Raw genomic sequence first — 18,501 nt, forward strand, 5'->3', positions numbered from 1 at the left:
AGGGTTAGACAACACCCTTGGAGGCAAGAACACATTGGGAGCAAGGCGGAGATTTCTTCTACGAGTTTTTCCTTCCTCTTCCTATTTTTCATTGTTGGTTATGACTTTTAGTATTGTAGTTTTACATACTATTATGAATAGCTAATTTGTTATCTAGAGTTTTGATAGAACCTTTTGTAGGATAAATTCTTGTTATGTTTTTATATAATTGAGCCATAGCTTTTCTCTATTTGTTCAACTACGTTTATATTGTGGTTGGTTGAAGAGCTCTCAATTAGCTGTGCCTATTTAGTATGCATAACGCGGGAGAGAGTGCATATTTAGGTAATTGTTGAACAACACCACTCCCAAAGTATATGAGGGATTAATAACCGAGGGTTTAAAGGCGGGATTAGGGATAACGAAGCTTTGGGTGCGATCTGAAGTGAGCTGTATTAAAAGCCAGCTAGCGTAGCTCGGGAGAGTGCGTCTAGTAAATTGTCGTAATTACTCGGGAGAGATTTACGGTAATAAGAGTGCTCATGATCGGTAGAGAATACTTAGGCGAAATTATAGAAGACATAGCGGGAAGGATTCCGAAAATTGGGGAAATCATAACTCTAGACCTCCTTAATCTTTTCTCTAACCCTCAGTATCGTTAGTTGTTAATTTACTATTTTAATTTGTTAGTTAATTAGTTAAACAGAAGAATCTTAATATCTATAAGTTAGGAATTGTTCAAGCTTGTCTTCTTGGTGATAGTGAACAGCTGTAGCTAAACCTTAATTCTCTATGGGATTCGACTCCGGACTTGTAAACCGGATTATATTTGCAACGACCGCATTATCCTTTTTATAAGGCATAGTTGGGCGTGATCAAACACATAATATCAAATGCTCGAATATAGTAAGTACTACCATTTTAGTTAGACACTTTTGTTTTCTCTCTCCCTGTTTAACTTCCAAAAATAGAACATAGTAAAAACTACGTGAAGATTTATTTATTGTTTAAATGAAAAATAACGCTGCATATATTCGGTGGCACACTGCAAGGAACTCAATTACCGGAAAATTTTATGAGACAATTAGCCTGTTTATGTCATGGTAGGTAGAAATTAAAATTACATGGTACTTGTATTGGTGGGAAAAAACATATACATAGAGGTGCCAATGATTCTTTGAAAACCGACACCGAACCGAACCTTATTTTTAGTTTTTTCTTAATATAATTAGGTTTTGATGTAAATTTATAATATTACCGAATAATTATGGTAATTTTTATATTATGTTTAAAATATTAAAACGCTAACATTCGTGACTTTGGGCTTCAAGAGGAAAATGGGGTAACTGCAGATATACCCGAATTTTACGCCACCATTAAAGTTATACTCATAATATACAAAAATTTGCATAGAAATAGCGTGGGATAACAACTTTTTAATATGGTATTTAGTTTTTATCTAGTATTTTTAATGCTGAGCAAAAATAGCTACTACTCTATTAGAATTAATACGAAAAAATATTTTTACCCTTTCTTCATGAGTGCTGTGTAAATATTAAGGACATGGTGTCCTTAACATTACATGAAGTTAAGGACGCTATGTCCTTAACATTTACAGTGCACATATGAAGTTAAGGACATGATGTCCTAAAGTTTAACAACGGAAGGTGCAAATACAGGACACTTTGTCCTTAATATTTACACAACATTCATGAAGTTAAGGACGCCATGTCCTTAATATTTACACAACACCCATGTCTAGCACAGGGGTATTTTCGTCCCGACAGGTAAAAATTTATTAAGCATTGGCGAAACAGTAAATACATTTTAAACAGTGGCTAAAAAGTAAAGACAACTCTAATTAGTGGCTAACTGTGCACTTCGAGTTGCAAACTTTAGACATAAAAACGGGTTTAAAGTTAGCGTATCCAAAGCCTAACTTTGATAAAATTTCTGAAGTTTGCATATTATTTTTGACTAAAGTTTTGGTTAGAAAGTACACATTTATGTCTGAAGTTAAGCTTGTCTAACTTCAGACATCATATGAGCAAAACAAAGAAAGAAAGATTGTGATAAGAAAAAACCTTATCACGAATCCACCACCAGCAATACGAAGCTGTGCGACAAATTCCTTTTGCGTCAAATCAATATGGTCCAGCGGAGATGCAACTTCACCATTGTTGTAATTCCAAATTTAACAAACCCTGGACATATTTGGAATTTGGAAAACCATGGAAAACACACAAAAAAAGGTTCTCATGATGCTACAGGTTATCTTTTCATGTTTGTGTTTTGAACTGCAAATTTCCGATTAGCACTCCGTTATCGTTCTAATACAACTATATTTGTTTTTGCTGAAGAGTGTGTTGGGAGTTTCAAGTAAGATTTTGAGCCATAGATTGTGCCCTGATTAACTTTTATATAAACCAATGCAACAGATAAAAAAAAAATTCTGCAGATTGCTAAATGGCACATTTGGTCAAGGTTACAGCAATATGTTACATAGGTTCCATAAACAGCTCAATTTTACCATGTTCCTCTTCCTGAAGATAGTATAAGATTACAGAATTGTGATATAAGGGTCTCAGCTGACAGCTACAAACTAAAATATATTGAAAAAATGCTGTCGCCTAATCCTCTCGAACGATTCTTCTCATGTCTTCGTTTTCTTTCGTCAAAAGATCAACACGCGATTGAAGAAGGTTGATCATGGCTTGGGCTCTCATCACTTCAATCTTCAGTGTCTCCCTCTCCATAGAGACATTAAGGATCCCATTCTCTAAATTACTAATAAACTTCAAGTAGCCTGGAGGCACGGATTTTTCAAGATTGGAGGAATCGAAAGTAGGGGGATTGGACGGCTGGCCTTCCTTAGTTTCAGTAGACTCTAACAAGGGGAATCCTAAGAGAGTAGGGCAGCAATTTGTTTTCGTCATCATCGTAGTTGGTGGATCCTGGCTAGTAATAGTTGAATCTTCAGAACCATTTGCACGGCTGGAGCTTGGATCAGCATGCTTGGGTCTCTTACTTTGGCTTAAAGAGAGAAGTTCAGCATCTTCTGAGCTCTCCCTCTTGCAAACAAATGGAAGACTTTGGGGTTCAATCAGGTTTTCGATATAGCGAGGAGCCTTGCGTAGAGCATCCTGTTGTCAAAAGTTAACAGATAGTGGCGAGCAAAGTAAATCTCAAACTGGCAAAAGTTAAGCACACCCAGTGTTTATCGAATGAGAAATGCTCAAAACTATACTGGACATATAAACCTCAAATTTATAAATGTTCACATGCTAATGGATGTGAAGCAGCCCCCAAAACTAAAAGGAAGAAAAGGGCTTGAAGTTTTGCAGCTAAATACATAAACTTCTTTTTACTTGTAAAAGACTGTCAAGATGAAATCCCAATAAAGAGAAAGTAAAATTGTGAGAGCACTAGAGAATGATCAGATAAATTGCTCAAGCATAAATATGTATCACATTCTAGGAGAGAATTCGACATCAGCAATTTCTTCAAGAGCTTTTACTCTGTTACATAAAACTTTCACCATTTCAAGTTAGCTTGCCAGTTACTTCCGAGAATCATGAACAACACTATAACCAAGGAGTTTTCCCCCCTCTGATGCGTACTAAGACAGACCTATACATCTTGCTGAATAACAGTCCACTTTGCCAAAACTTCCGATCTAGGGGTGGTTTTGAGAACTTATTTCTTTAGCTTCACAACCGACAATGAAAGCAGCATTGCACCTACAATTCCTAGAATCTCACCGGATAAACTGGTGTCCAAGACAGCTGGAGATCCACTTTTATAACGCACACTATAGTTGAGATCCGAACTTGGTATCTTGGAGTAGTGATGGTTGTGGGGATGAAGCAGTTATTGAAAAAGGCATAAATTGCTTGTTGTGATGTCCAAATTCAATTAAAAGGCTAAAGGATGTAGCTTTTCAATGGGAATATAATGACGTGTCAACGTTACATGTGGTTTAAGAGGGAGGTAGGTAGAACAAGATGCTAAACTGTTAAGTGCACTAGCTAACCACCACATTTCAACAGTAATTATTTTTCATTTCTTTCAATTTTCCCAGAACAATTCTAATATATTACATAGATAGAGCAATACTAGGAGAAAGAAGAGCAACGACAAAATAGCAAAATTTTGCAATTTAGAGCATCATATCTACAAGTAAAGACATAGAGATTCATACTTTCCTGTTCTGTTCTCTTGATTCCTTATCGACATTGATGATAAAACGAGATTCTAAACCGTTATCTACAATTAACTGACAAATATAGCAAAAAGGTTGCAATACAAGGAGAAAACAGAGCAAAGACAAAATAGAAAAGAATCCAATTAAGAAAAGAGTAACGACAAAATAGAAAAGTTAAGAGTAACGACAAAATAGCAAAGTTTGCAGCTAAGAGCATTTTATATCTATGATGACAACATCGGCATTCATACTTTACTGTTCTGCTTTGTTCTCTTGATTCCTTATCGACATTGATGGTAAAACAAGATTCTAAACCGTTATCTACAACTAACAAATATAGCAAAAAGTTTGCAATACAAGGAGAAAGAAGAGCCAAGACAAAATTAGAAAAGAGTTTCCAATTAAGAAAAGAAGAGTAACGACAAAATAACAAAGTACGCAATTAATAGCATTATATCTACACCGACAAAATTGGTATTCATACTTTCCTGTGTTTGTTCTTCTGATCCTTATCAATAGCAACGGTAAAACAAGTGGAAATAGACATTCATTCATTTAAGTGCAAAGTTTCAGCAATCTAAAAGGGCCGTACAGAAAAGGAAACAGAACCTGGTCAGGGTCATTGCCCTCAACTCGTGTTTCATCACCATTTGCCACATCATCCTCTGCCTCTCCTCCAGGAATCATGGCTATATCATCATCCCATTCCTCCTCAACGAATGGTGCATATCTGTCACCATTTGGCGGTCCTAAACCACTTTTTTGAAAGATTCTACAAAGCACAAAGGAATCCTATATCCTCCCAAACCAACAGAAAGAGATTCTTTTAAGATTCAAAACTCAATATAGAAAGTGGCTAATTTCACAAAATAAGCTAGTTCACACCTGCACGATTCCAGCCTTCTCCAATTCTTCATCGGCAAGCCTGTACTCATGCATTACCCAATTTGTTCTCTGGCCGTCAGGAGCTCGACCACTATGGAAAACAAGTGTTTTCTTCATTCCAATGGTCTGAGACTTATGACGAACAAAACGATCCTTCCCAGTAGCTTTCCAGTAGCCTAGGCCAGTGGCTCGGTTAAGTCGAGAACCGTTACCATACTTCTTATCCACAGGGCTGAAAAAGTACCACTCTAGATCTCTGCTCTTCAGCGATGAATATTCTGCACCGCATCAATACAAGGACATTCATTAAAAAAATGGTTACCAAAAGAGAGGTGGACATAACACGACAAACTAATTATTAGCCAGTGACGTGGTTAATTGTGCAAAAGAGATTCAAAATCGGATCCCTTCGTCCGAAATCTACACAGTACAAATAGGGTAAAAAAATAAAATGCATTCACTCAGTAAGAAAATATGTATTTTTTCGAATCCCCTCATTAGAATTCCTGTCTCCGCATCTATACTAGCCCAACGAAATTCAGAAGAATGACTAATACAATAGCTCAACAACCAGAGGCGGAGCTAGGGGGCGCAAGGGTTCATCCATACCCCCTTCGTCCGAAAATTACACAGTATATAAAAGGTCAATTTTTTCAAATGTAAATATAGTAGATTGAATCACTTGACCCAACCAAATAGTTCTTCTCATGTTTTACTTCTTTATATTTTGAATCCCCTTAGAGAAAAATCCTGGCTCCGCCACTGCTGACAGCAAGAGATGTTATTCATATAGATGAGCAGCATTGCAATTTTCAATAAACCTGAGGAAATATCAGAAACACACTAATTTTCCCAATGAATAATTTAACCTGAAAGAGGAACTCAATCAAACCAAACCAACAAAAAAAAATTAAAAAGAAGTCACGAAATTCAAACAGATAAAAAAGCGTTATAAACAAAGAAATCATAACATAAAAGAAAACTGGACACAAAATAACGACATAAATCAACGAAAAAGGAATTGAATTCAACCTGCGAGCTCCCAAGGTTCAGATTTGTAAACATCAATTTCAGTAACAGCCTGAAACCTGAATGGTTTCCCGCATGCCTTTCGCCTCAGATAGTACCTAACTAATTCCTCGTCCGTCGGATGGAACCTAAACCCCGGCGCCAAAGACGTCGGTGCCGGCGCCGGAGCCGCCACCGTTACAGCCCCTGCCGCTGCCGCCACCACCAGTGACCCTTCTTGCTCCATTTCTTGCCCTCAAAATTAAAAAGAAAAAAAACTAGACACACCCAGAAAGCCAAGAATGTAAAAATGAGTTCTTTTTAGAATACCCAATACAGAAACAAATAGATAGATATTAGAATTGAGAAGATTGGAAGTGAAGTAAAGTGAAAATGGGAGAAATTGAGATAGCCTGTGGGTGAAGGAAAGGGAAGAGAGTAAAGACTTGTTTAACACGGAAATCGAAAATCTAAGAAAGATAAGCCATTCATGGGGGACAAAAATGACTTGTGGATATGTACTTAGGTGGCGTTTCCTGTCAAAAATAATCAACACCTTCAAATAATTTTTTTTTTTTTTTTGGTAGAAAATGTAAAATTTACTTTAAGGATATTAATTAAAATTTTAGTTATTTGGTATTCTACTAATCCGACTAATTTAAATTCGTGTTGAAGTAATTTTTTTTCATATTTGTAAAGAAATCTTAATCTATATACAAATAAAGTAAGTTATTTTCTAAAAATTAACTATAAAATATTCTAAAATATCCTAGAAATTATGTTATATAACAATATATAAGTTCAACGAATTTAGACATAATTTTAACATATGTGTAAATATTTTTCCTTTTTGTAAAGAAATCTTAGTCCATATTACATTTAAGGTGAGTAATTTCTGTATAATTAATTGCAAAATTGTATCCGGATCTTGTTTAGTTTCACCAAATTTCAATTTTATCGTAATTTTTTAAATAGATAAATATCTCGTTGAGATAACTTGAAAACAATTAAAGAATTTGAAACATATACTACTTTGAATATAGGGCGGAGTAGAATAATAAAAAATTCTGAAATAAGTAAGATGAATAATTAATACAAGTTTGAAAATATATTATTTAATGGAAATTAACGTCAGGATATCTTTGGTCATAGGACAACTATAAAAATCTCTTTAAAGCTAGATTTTTTGTACCTATCTTGACTGAAAATGACATTAATTTGCAAGTTTTTCTTTTCTTTTACGTCGTCTTTTTTCCTTTATATTATATTTCCTTACTTGGTGCATGGTTTGGATCACAAGTTGACCAAAATGAAAAAAGTACTAAATCCAAATTTATATTATACATTTTTTGAGGATAGGAATAAAATAAATGCAACCTAATGTGAGTAGTTAAAGAAGTGAGTGTGAATGAGGTATGAAATAAAGGGCAGCAATGCGTATTCAAAGTAAAGAAGTACAAGCAAAGCAATCTCTTATTGCCCGTTCCTTAAGAAACCTTTAATCCTTTTTTTTTTCATGACTTTTTTCTTTTTCTTTTTTGGCTCGCCACTCGTTAAAATATATGCAATCACATCTTTTTTTATAATTATTAATTATCTGATGAAAATGATAACTAGCTGACGCTATTCTAACATTGTAAAATCTTTACACTTCAACATATAAAACCTAAATGTATTTTTGAATTTTTCTATTTTTACAATCAATTGAAATTGATAAGAAATACAATTTTTCAATAAACTTGAAATAATCTTTTATTGACGAAATAGAATGTTCTTTTTTCATGTTAGATTACTACGTGAAGAAAAGATATGAAAATAAGATATGTGTATACGGTCGAAATCGTATGACTCCAATCTATAGGCTCGAGGGGTCTTCTTGAGCCCAAGTTCAGGCAAGGTTGAGTTCGAGCTCAAGGGACCAGATCCGAGCTCGAAGACAGAGTGCAATGCCCGAAGATTGAAGCATGATGTACACCGAGGCCGAGTATGCTCGACCCCGAAATAGTACCGTTATGGATTTATAACAGAATGAGCGGGATTCCTGCCACGTCCCCAAGATCATGGCGCAAATCCCGAAACAGAATTGTACGATTCCGTACTAGGTGGTTAGACAACTGTACCAAGAATATTCCTTACTGTAAATAGAAATATACCTTATTTAGGGTTCCCCTATTATATAAAGGGGACCCCAATCATTTATAACATTATCTCATCATTGGCAAGAATATACTATCCTACTTTTCTCTCTTACTGTTCATCAGAATTATCCTTTATATTTATTGTTCTTACTTTATTTCTCTTAGTTCATCTCGAGGTCACTAAGCTCGAGGTCACCACTGCTGAGTAACATTGGTTTGATTCACTTATTTCTTTCATTTCCACTTCACATTTCTTGAACATTGATTGGTATTGAATTTAATCACATATCTTTAAAACCACAAATCAAATGTTACTCGTATTTTCGAGGTAAACAGTTTGGCGCCCACCGTGGGGCTAAAGATAATAGTGATTATTTCTTTACTGATTCTCATTACACACGTTATTTTTACACTTTTTCTTGTCAAGATTTTCCAATTCTCAGGATTAAATATGTCAAACTCGCAAAATACACCTGTTTATGACAACGAAGGTCTTGGATTTCATGGGGAAAACAATGATGCAGGGGTCGGTGTACCACTAATAAACCCTGGGGAAGTGCCAAATCAGGAACCAGTTGACGTTAGTTCGCACATTGCTTTAAATGCAGATTTAGGCGCAGACCCCGGAGGGAGTGTACGCAGGGAAGCCCGATCTGGGGGCCAAGGAACACCAGGTATAGGAGATTGGGGAGTCAGCCTCCAAGTGATATTCGAGATGCTGCAAGCTCAGCAGATCGCCATCGCTCAACTTCAAAGTCAGCATAAAACTCCGAGTGTAGCTGAACCAGAAAACACTCGGTGTGCTGAACCAGCGGCAGAGAGGTCGAACGGAAATGACTCGGGGACTGACCCCAGTATTATGAGGATGCTCGAAGAGCTCACCAAGAGGATCGAGTCCGGGGAAAAGAAGATTGAGGACAATGATAAGAAGGTGGAGACTTATAACTCCCATGTTGACCAGATACCGGAGGCACCTCCAGTTTTGAAAGGTTTAGATGCAAACGAGTTCATACAAAACCATTCTCTCAGAGCGCGGCTCCGATGCCCATCCCTAAAAAGTTTCGCATACCTGATATACCCAAATATAACGGGACAACCGACGCCAACGAGCATATTACTTCATACACTTGTGGGATTAAAGGAAACGACCTTAATGATGATGAGATCGAGTCCGTGTTGTTGAAAAAATTCGGAGAAACTTTGTCGAAAGGAGCCATGATTTGGTCACAACTTGCCTCCTAACTCTATTGACTCGTTTGCTATATTGGCAGACGCCTTCGTGAAAGCACATACCGGGGCCATAAAGGTGGCAATGAGGAAGTCAGATGTATTCAAGATAAAATAAAGGAACGGCGAAATATTGACAGAGTTCGTGTCCAGATTTCAGATGGAGCGAATGCAATTACCACCGGTCTCGGATGATTGGACAGTACAAGCTTTCATGCAGGGTTTGAATGAAAAAAGTTCGATTGCATCTTGACAGTTAAAGCAGAATTTGATTGAGTATCCGGCCGTGACGTGGTCCGATGTGCATAACCGTTATCAATAAAAAATCAGGGTCGAGGACGACCAGTTGGGAGCCCCCTCGGGTTCAGTTCATCCTAACATATTCGCAGCCAAGCCCCCGAGGGAAACAGATAGGAACCAAGATCGAACAAGGAACAGTATTAACCGTACGTCGATCGAAGAAACAACGGCTCGGGTCGAAACACCCTCAGAAATGATCGGAGAAACGATCGAGGTCAAAGTTCTCGAGGGCTCATGAGAAAGAGCGGATTCGATAAGCATACCGACCCTGTAGAGGCACCTCGACTGTCGGAGTACAACTTCAGTGTAGATGCATCGGAGATTGTGTCAGCTATTGGAAGAATCAAAGACACCAAGTGGACCAAGCCTATACATACCGATCCTTCTCAAAGGAACACGAACTTGATGTGCAAGTATCATGGCACACATGATCATAGAACAAAAGATTCCAGGTAGCTAAGGGAAGAAGTGGCTTGGTCGTTCAACGAGGGCCATCTTCGAGAATTTCTAAGTGATCGAGCCAAGAATCATTTCAGGGAGAGAGATGCAAGGAAAAATGGACAAGAAGAACCACAACATGTAATCCACATGATCGTCGGCGGTGTCGATGTCCCACAATGACCTGTGTTCAAACGCACCAAGGTATCGATCACAAGAGAAAAACGGACTTGGAGCTATGTGCCCAAGGATGCCTTATCATTCTACGACGAGGAAGCAGAGGGCATATCTCAGCCACACAACGACGCCCTGGTAATTTCTATCCTTTTAAATAAAATTCAAGCTAAACGTGTTCTAGTGGATCCAGGTAGCTCAGCAAATATAATCAGATCGAGGGTAGTAGAGCAGCTCGGCCTACAGGATCAGATTGTACCTGCGTCCCGGGTCCTAAATGGCTTCAACATGGCAAGCGAAACAACAAAGGGAAAATTATCTTGCCAGTAAACGTAGCAGGGACCATACAAGATACTAAATTCCATGTCATCGAAGGTGAAATGAGGTATAACGCGCTCCTCGGGAGACCATGGATACACAACATGAGGGCAGTACCTTCAATTCTTCATCAGATGATGAAGTTCCCAATGGAGGATGGAGTAAAAACGATTTACGGAGAGCAACATGCTGCAAAGGAGATGTTTGCAGTTGAGGAGGTGGTGCCGATACCAGAGCCTTCGACCTCGGAGAAATCGGGCACCAAAGGTAAGCAGGCGGCTAAATAGCAACACCGTCCCCAACCTCGACGGAATCGGAGCAACAGGTAATCGAGGACGAAGAAGAGGATTTCCTTACTCCTTGAACCTTCGTCGTTCCCGAAGAATCCGACGGAACCAAGTCAACTGTCGAGGAACTGGAGCAAGTCATACTGATCGAATACATGCCCGATAGAAAGGTATACCTAGGAACGAGATTAGCCCTCGAACTCAAGAAAAAACTCATTCAATTTCTTATTGATAATATGGATTGCTTTGCTTGGTCCCATTTAGATATGACAGGGATTCCACCGGAAATCACCACACATCGGCTAAGCATCGACCCCTGGTTCAAACCGGTGAAGCAAAAAAGGAGGCCCCAGTCCGAGGTAAAACATGCGTTCATAAAGGACGAGGTAACCAAACTTCTTAAAATAGGGTCTATTCGGGAGGTAAAATACCCCGAATGGTTAGAAAATGTAGTTGTAGTTCCTCAAAAAAAGGAAACAAACTTAGAACGTGTGTAGACTATAAGGACTTGAACAAAGCATGTCCAAAGGATTCTTTCCCATTGCCGAAGATCGATCGAATGATCGATGCCACGGCCGGCCACGAGACCCTAACTTTTCTCGATGCCTACTCCGGGTACAATCAGATTCAGATGAACCCGGAGGACCAGGAAAAAACTTCATTCATTACTAAATTTGGTACTTACTGTTACAACGTAATGCCCTTTGGGCTAAAAAATGCCGGAGCTACATATCAACGCCTAGTTAACAAAATATTCGAAGAACAAATAGGTAAAACAATGGAAGTTTACATTGATGGTATGTTGGTTAAGTCCCTGTGCGTAGAGGACCATTTGATTCATTTGCCGGAAACATTCAAAATTTTGAGATAATACAACATGAAGCTTAACCCAGAGAAATGTGCCTTCGGAGTTGGCTCGGGTAAGTTCCTCGGCTTTATAGGGTCGAATCGGGGTATCGAAATAAATCGACCCAAGACAGTACAAAGGCTAACAGGGCGAATTGCTGCCCTGGGTCGGTTTATTTCTTGGTTGTCAGATCGGAGTCATCGATTTTTTTCCTTGGTAAAAAAGAATAAGGATTTTGCATGGACCCGAAATGTCAGCAAGCCTTAGAAGAATTAAAGCGATACCTGTCGAGCCCGCCTCTGCTTCACACCCCGAAGGTGGACGAAAAACTTTACCTATACTTGTAGCATCCGATATAGCGGTAAGTGGTGTACTAGTTCGAGAAGAGCAAGGTACGCAATTCCCTGTTTATTATGTAAGCCGAACTCTAGGAGATGCTGAAACTAGATAACCTCACTTAGAAAAATTAGCACTTGTATTGATAAGCGCATCTTAAAAAGCTAAAACCATATTTTCAATGTCATCTCATATGTGTATTGACCACTTACCCCCTTCGAAATGTTTTGCATAATCCCGAGCTATCGGGCCGGCTGGCCAAATGGGTCGTCGAACTTAGCAGGCACGATATCAAATATCAACCCCATACCGCCATCAAGTATCAAATCTTAACTGACTTCGTAGCTGATTTTACGCTGACCCTCGTACCCGAAGTGAAGAAAGAACTCCTGCTGAGTTTGGGTACATCATCAGGGGTATGGACCTTTTTCACGGACGGTGCCTCGAATGTGAAAGGGTCGTGGCTTGGCATTGTCTTGAAGGCACCCACGGGTGATACCATTAGACAATCTACCAAAACTTCTAGATTGACTAACAATGAGGCCGAGTACGAGGCCATGATTGCAGGTCTCGAGCTAGCTAAGAGCTTGGGAGCAGAAGTCATCGAAGCCAAGTGCGATTCTCTATTGGTGGTAAACCAAGTAAACAAAAGTTTCGAAGTTCGAGAGGATAGGATGCAGCGATACTTGGATAAGCTACAGGTAACTTTGCACCGCTTCAAGGAGTGGACTCTAGATCATGTGCCTCGAGAACAAAATAGCGAGGCCGATGCACTTGCTAATCTGGGATCTTCGGTTGAGGAGAATGATATCGTCCCGGGGACTGTCGTCCAATTATCGAGGTCTGTGGTTGAAGAGGGTCATGCCGAAATAAATTCAACAAGTTTGATGTGGGACTGGAGGAACAAGTATATTGACTATTTGAAAAATGGAAAACTCCCCTCGGACCACAAAGAATCGAGGGTCCTAAGGACCAACGCTGCTAGGTTCGCATTAGATGGAGATGGAACATTGTACAGAAGAACGTTCGATGGGCCATTGGCGGTATGTTTAGGGCCGGGGGACACAGATTATTTTCTACGAGAGGTCCACGAAGGTACTTGTGGAAATCACTCCGGTGTCGAATCTTTGGTTTGCAAAATTATCAGAGCTGGTTATTATTGGGATAACATGGAAAAAGATGCTAAGGAATTCGTCAATAAATGCGATAAATGCCAACGATTTGCACCGATGATCCACCAGCCCGGAGAACAACTCCATTCGTCCTATCCCCGTGGCCTTTCATGAAATGGGGAATGGATATAGTCGGCCCTCTACCAACTGCCCCAGATAAAGCTAAATTTATTTTGTTTATGACTGACTATTTTTCTACATGGGTGGAAGCACAGGCCTTCGAGAAGGTCACAGAAAAAAAAGTTATTGACTTCATCTGGGACCACATCATATGCCGGTTCGGGATACCTGCCGAGATTGTATGTGACAATGGAAAACAATTCATCGCCAGCAAGGTGACGGAGTTCCTCGAAGCACACAAAATAAAGAGGATCCTATCAACACCATACCATCCAACTAGAAATGGACAGGCCGAGTCAACAAACAAAACTATCATTTAAAACTTGAAGAAGAGGTTGGACGATGCAAAGGGGAAATGGAGAGAAGTTCTACCCGAGGTCCTTTGGGAATATCGAACAACATCGAAGTCTAGCACGAGGACTACTCTGTTCTCTTTAGTGTATCGCTCCGAGGCCCTCATCCCTGTCGAGGTCGGGGAACCCAGCACCAGGTTTCGATATGTAACAGAGGAGTCAAATCACGAGGCTATGAATACCAGCCTCGAGTTATTAGACGAAAAACGAAAAGCAGCACTTGTTCGGATGGCCGCGCAGAAGCAAATGACCGAAAGGTACTACAATAGAAGGACCAACCTTCGACTTTTTAGAATCGGGGAATTAGTTCTACGGAAAGTCACCCTCAATACTCGAGACCCGAATGAAGGGAAACTGGGCCCAAATTGGGAAGGACCGTACCGAGTCCTCAGAGTTATCGGTAAAGGATCATACAAACTTAGCACGATGGAAGGTGAACAACTGCCAAACAATTGGAACGTATCATTACTCAAACAATACTACTGCTAAGGTATGACTTTATCCTTTTGTCCATTTGAGTTTAAAGCTAACTCATTGCAGATTTTTGATCGAAGCTATCGAAGACACCCTTTTTACACAAAGGCCTTAGGTTTTCAAGCATGCGTTGAACTCTTTTTCCCTTAGACCGGATTTTGTCCCAAATGGGTTTTGCCGGCAAGGTTCTTAACGAGGCAACAACTATGTGCTACCTAAGGAGAACTCAATAATATCCAAGGCTTCTTTTCAATCAACCTCGAATACTGGGGGGCATCACCCTCAGAGATCATATTTTCGAGGAAAATACTTCACGCCTAAGAGGGCCTCGATAGAAAAACTTTGTAAAGGGCCAAACGGTCAGATGAACCGTGTCCGTATAGAATAGTCGAGCCCCGACGGCAAAACATGTACGCATGTATCAATTATTTGAAGAAGCATTCCGTTTATATCAAAAACACTTTGTGTCTCTAAGAAGTCTACTATTATACGAGCTCTACACTTATAATCCTACGAGAAACGGCTCAAGAGCCAAAACACGAATGCAACCCAGAGATACTCGGGGACTATCATCGACAGTTGGCACATCCGAGTCGTCAAAAACTCGAGCTCATAAGACCTCAAAGAGGCATCCCCTCGAAACAAAGGCCAAGGACAATATACTCGGGGACTGACTTTTCGAACAAGATTGAAAGGTTATCGGAAAACAAGTCCAAGAGACATTCCCGAAGGCTACGTCCATATAAAAGACTACGGTTATATAAAAAGGTTACGGCCGAAATAATGCGGCTCGGAAACATCCGACTTCCGCAATAAATTAAAGGCCTTCAAACACTTTGAAAAAATCAGTTAAACTAGGCTACTCTCAGCAAAAGCAAAATATAAAGGGCTTCGATAAATTCAGCCCCCGAATAATTTAAAGGCTTCGATAACATCAGCCTTCGAAAAAAACTCAAGAGGTATTCGATTATGTTTACACAAACAGATTACTAATAAGGTTCCGATTCGTCGAACCTTCAAAAACCCAATGGGTACGAAAAACACATGCCAAGGCATAATTAAATTTTTACTAAGTCTTTTAGCCGAAAAAGAGGGAAAAATTATAGCCACTTAAGAGGTCGAATCGGCCCAACTTAAAGAGCCTAATGGCCGATATATAAGAGCCTAAGGGCCAACTTAAAAGAGCTTAAGGGCCAAAACATGTAGAGTTTAAGACCTCGTTCTCACTCAACTCGGACTCAAGAGCCCCATTGTTACGAGCTCGCTTCAAATTAATTTAAGCTTAGCTCGAGGATTACCTAAGACCTTAAGAGGTATTATGTTGATCAATAAAAAACCTAAGGATTTATTATGTGCTAAATCCAGTACTCGGACTGGTCACTAGAGTTATACAATAAAATTCTTTACAAGTGAAGACGAAACGGAGTTCAACAAATTGGAGATAAAGAAAAAAGGTTCTTTATATTCACAAAAGATGATTCACAAAGTGTATTTACAATGCCCACGAGGGGCCCTTACACAAAAACAAAAGAAACGAAAAAGAACCTAATCTATTTTGGGGCTACATGAACGGAAGCAACATCCTCAGGAACAGCACCCTCGGGAGCTTTATCTCCGGGAACCTCCTCCTCCTCGAGGGCTCCTTCTTCACCTTCCCCGCGCTCGGAGCCACTCGCAACATCTTCGTCATCAGAAGAAATGAACCAGGCATCGGTTTTCGTCGCCTTAGCTTGGGCTATCTCTTTAGTGAGGTCAAATCCTCGAGCGTGGATCTCTTCGAGAGTCTGCCTTCGGGCTTGGCACTTTGCCAAATCATTACTCCATTTTTCCCGGTCGGAGGCCTCCCTCAATCAGCTTGAACTGCCGCGGCATCCTTCAAATATACAACGATAGTCTTGTCAGGCATGGCCTTCATCTTCTCAACTTCAGCTTTGGCCTGTACAGCTTCGGCCCGGGCTCTAGCAAGCTCTGCCTCTAACTCCTCAATTTTCTTGGCCTGAGCCAAACCCTTCATTTTAATGCCTCGGAGTTGAGTTTTAGCCGAGGCCAGTTGAGCTATAACAGCTTCCTTATCGGCAGCGAGCTGATCCATGTTCTTTTTCCATCGATGGCAGTCAGCCTTAACTTGATCAACCTCGCCCCGGAACTGCCCAATCATTTCCAACTTCTGCTGCAGCTGAGACATCAAAATGTTAGCCTCCGAAGTAAGACCAAGAAGACCATACTCTGTTAAAATCACAGTTACCTGCTCATCTAGCCCGGTCTCATTTTCCCAAGCTTTGGCCAATTCGGCCCGAAGGTCCTTAAGCTCCTTCTCCTTTTGGCCACAGAGGAGCCTCAGGGCCTTCTCTTCACCCAAAACCCTCCTGAGCTTGGCCTCACATTGGCTCAATTCAGCTCTAAACTTGACGATGGCCTACACACGAAACGAAGGTATGTCAGTCAAAGTAAAGGAAGGAAAGAAAAAACTACAACAATGAAAGTTAGCATTTACCTGAGAAAGGAGACGTTGGTCCTCTTCAAAGAGGGTGGATGCATCGTTAAGGTCAACAGCATCGTCAACCCCGGTGAAACAGTCCCGAAAAGGGTCTTCTTCGAGGACTTGCCCGGGTCGGGTATTCGCAGAGTCTGAGCATCCTTTATGGTCTCCTCGGAGTAAGCTGGTAGAGATAGTGAGTGACCCATTGTCACAGCCCCGATCTCCTCACTCGGGGCGCTCTGATTAGCTTCGGCCTTCTCAATATTTATCCCCTCAGGCGTACTTATTGGAGGAGGGGGAATGATTTCAATCTCCGGGGACTCGAGGGCTTTGCCCAAGTCTTTTTCCGGAGCTCTTCCACCATAAGATGAAGTCTCAGGTTCGGAGGACTGGGCGGCCTCGACTTGTTTCCTAGTTCGGGGCACCAATGCCGTTTCTTCACCCTCGTTCTCTTCATCTTCTAGATATTGAGTGGCGGAGTCCAAATTCGCATGTACAAGTTTCCTCCTCGGCTTTCGAGTAGGAGTCCCCTCGTCCTGTGAATCTTCAGGCTTTGAAGCCCTCTTTCTTTTACTGTCCTTCCCCGATTTCGGGATCGAGGACGCAGTTTTTTCCCTGGGCAGGGCTGGCCTCATTTCAGATACATCTCCGATGCTTGAACGAATAAACATGAATGAGTTGGCGCCACCAACAAGTGAAAAATATCTGAAACTTGGGAAGAGAATATACCATGATGTTTGGCCTCCCACTTGCCCCTCGATAATTTACGCCATTTACGCTCATCGTAGGAGGAGGTGGCAACTAACTTTCAGACCCAGTCCTTGAGGTCAGGGACCGCGTGGGGCGTCCAAGTAGTGGCTGCAGAAAGGGCAAAGACATTATAAGATGCGGAAGCTGAATATGAATAGATATTGGGAAGAAGAACTCCACTTACGATTAAAGTTCCATTTCGGGAATGGCATATTATCCTTGATGATGACATCTGAAGTCCTTACTCTGATGAACCGGCTCATCCAGCCTCGATCTTTGTCCTCATCGTTGCTAGCAAAGAAGGCTTTCTTTGTTCGACGTTGCAGCTTGATAAGCCCTCGAAACAACTGGGGCAGATACAGCCGTATAAGATGGTTAGGGGTGATTTCCAACCCCTCGGCCTTTTCGGAAAAGTAGCACAGCATGATCACGATGCGCCAAAAGGAGGGGGAGTCGATCACTACCAGATCAAGGGGACTCGGTGTGAAGGGGTGAGTGTAAACACTTAAAAACCCCTCCGATCAAGGGGACTTGGTGTGAAGGGATTTCTTCTTATTCATGTGGGCTGCACACAGTTAATCTACAAATTAGCTCATAAGTGGTGATGCATCATGTGGAACTTACTTCAAGGGGGAGATTGTTGTGTGTGCGTGAACAAAATCCACATGGAAAGTATTAAAGAAAACAAATCTACTCATAAGGAGTTTGATATTATTAATGGTGTATGACCTTTTGCGCAAAAATGGTGCAGGCTTGTCCCAAAGTGGACAGTATCACTGTTAGTAGACTGTATTTGTAAAATAATTCTGGAAATATAAATGAATATAAACAGAAATGACATAAACAGAAATGACATAAAACCAATTCGAGCCCAGTGAATTCACAGTGTTTACTTAAGGAATTTAATCCCCTCCTAGTACCCAAGGTTATGGATTATTTCCTCCCAGGATAGAACGAATTACACACTGGTCTAGTGGTACTTCAAACCCCAGTGTTTCAGCGAACACAAAGT

General features: G+C 40.5%; 1 protein-coding gene across 1 annotated transcript; it reads right to left on the reverse strand.

Moving 5' to 3' along the window:
- Positions 1–2,418: 2,418 nt before the first annotated feature.
- LOC109212823 (NAC domain-containing protein 78-like) lies at positions 2,419–6,582 on the reverse strand. The gene is made up of 4 exons (XM_019376508.1): positions 6,101–6,582; positions 5,069–5,346; positions 4,793–4,975; positions 2,419–3,122 (listed from the first exon to the last, which is right to left on the reverse strand). Exons 1-4 carry the CDS (start codon positions 6,321–6,323, stop codon positions 2,610–2,612), a joined length of 1,197 nt encoding a protein of 398 aa, XP_019232053.1. The 5' UTR covers positions 6,324–6,582; the 3' UTR covers positions 2,419–2,609.
- Positions 6,583–18,501: the final 11,919 nt, after the last annotated feature.

Source organism: Nicotiana attenuata, unplaced genomic scaffold (genome assembly GCF_001879085.1).
Source record: "Nicotiana attenuata strain UT unplaced genomic scaffold, NIATTr2, whole genome shotgun sequence".
In the NCBI taxonomy this organism is placed as follows: Eukaryota; Viridiplantae; Streptophyta; class Magnoliopsida; order Solanales; family Solanaceae; genus Nicotiana; species Nicotiana attenuata.

Coding starts and splice junctions, on each gene's coding strand:
- LOC109212823 (XM_019376508.1), bottom strand. CDS start 6,323: ATGGAGCAAGAAGGGTCACTGGTGGTGGCGGCAGCGGCAGGGGCTGTA. Junction 5,347..6,100: donor TGAACCTTGGGAGCTCGCAG/GTTGAATTCAAT, acceptor GATGCGGTGCAG/AATATTCATCGCTGAAGAGC. Junction 4,976..5,068: donor AGAAGGCTGGAATCGTGCAG/GTGTGAACTAGC, acceptor GGGAGGATATAG/GATTCCTTTGTGCTTTGTAG.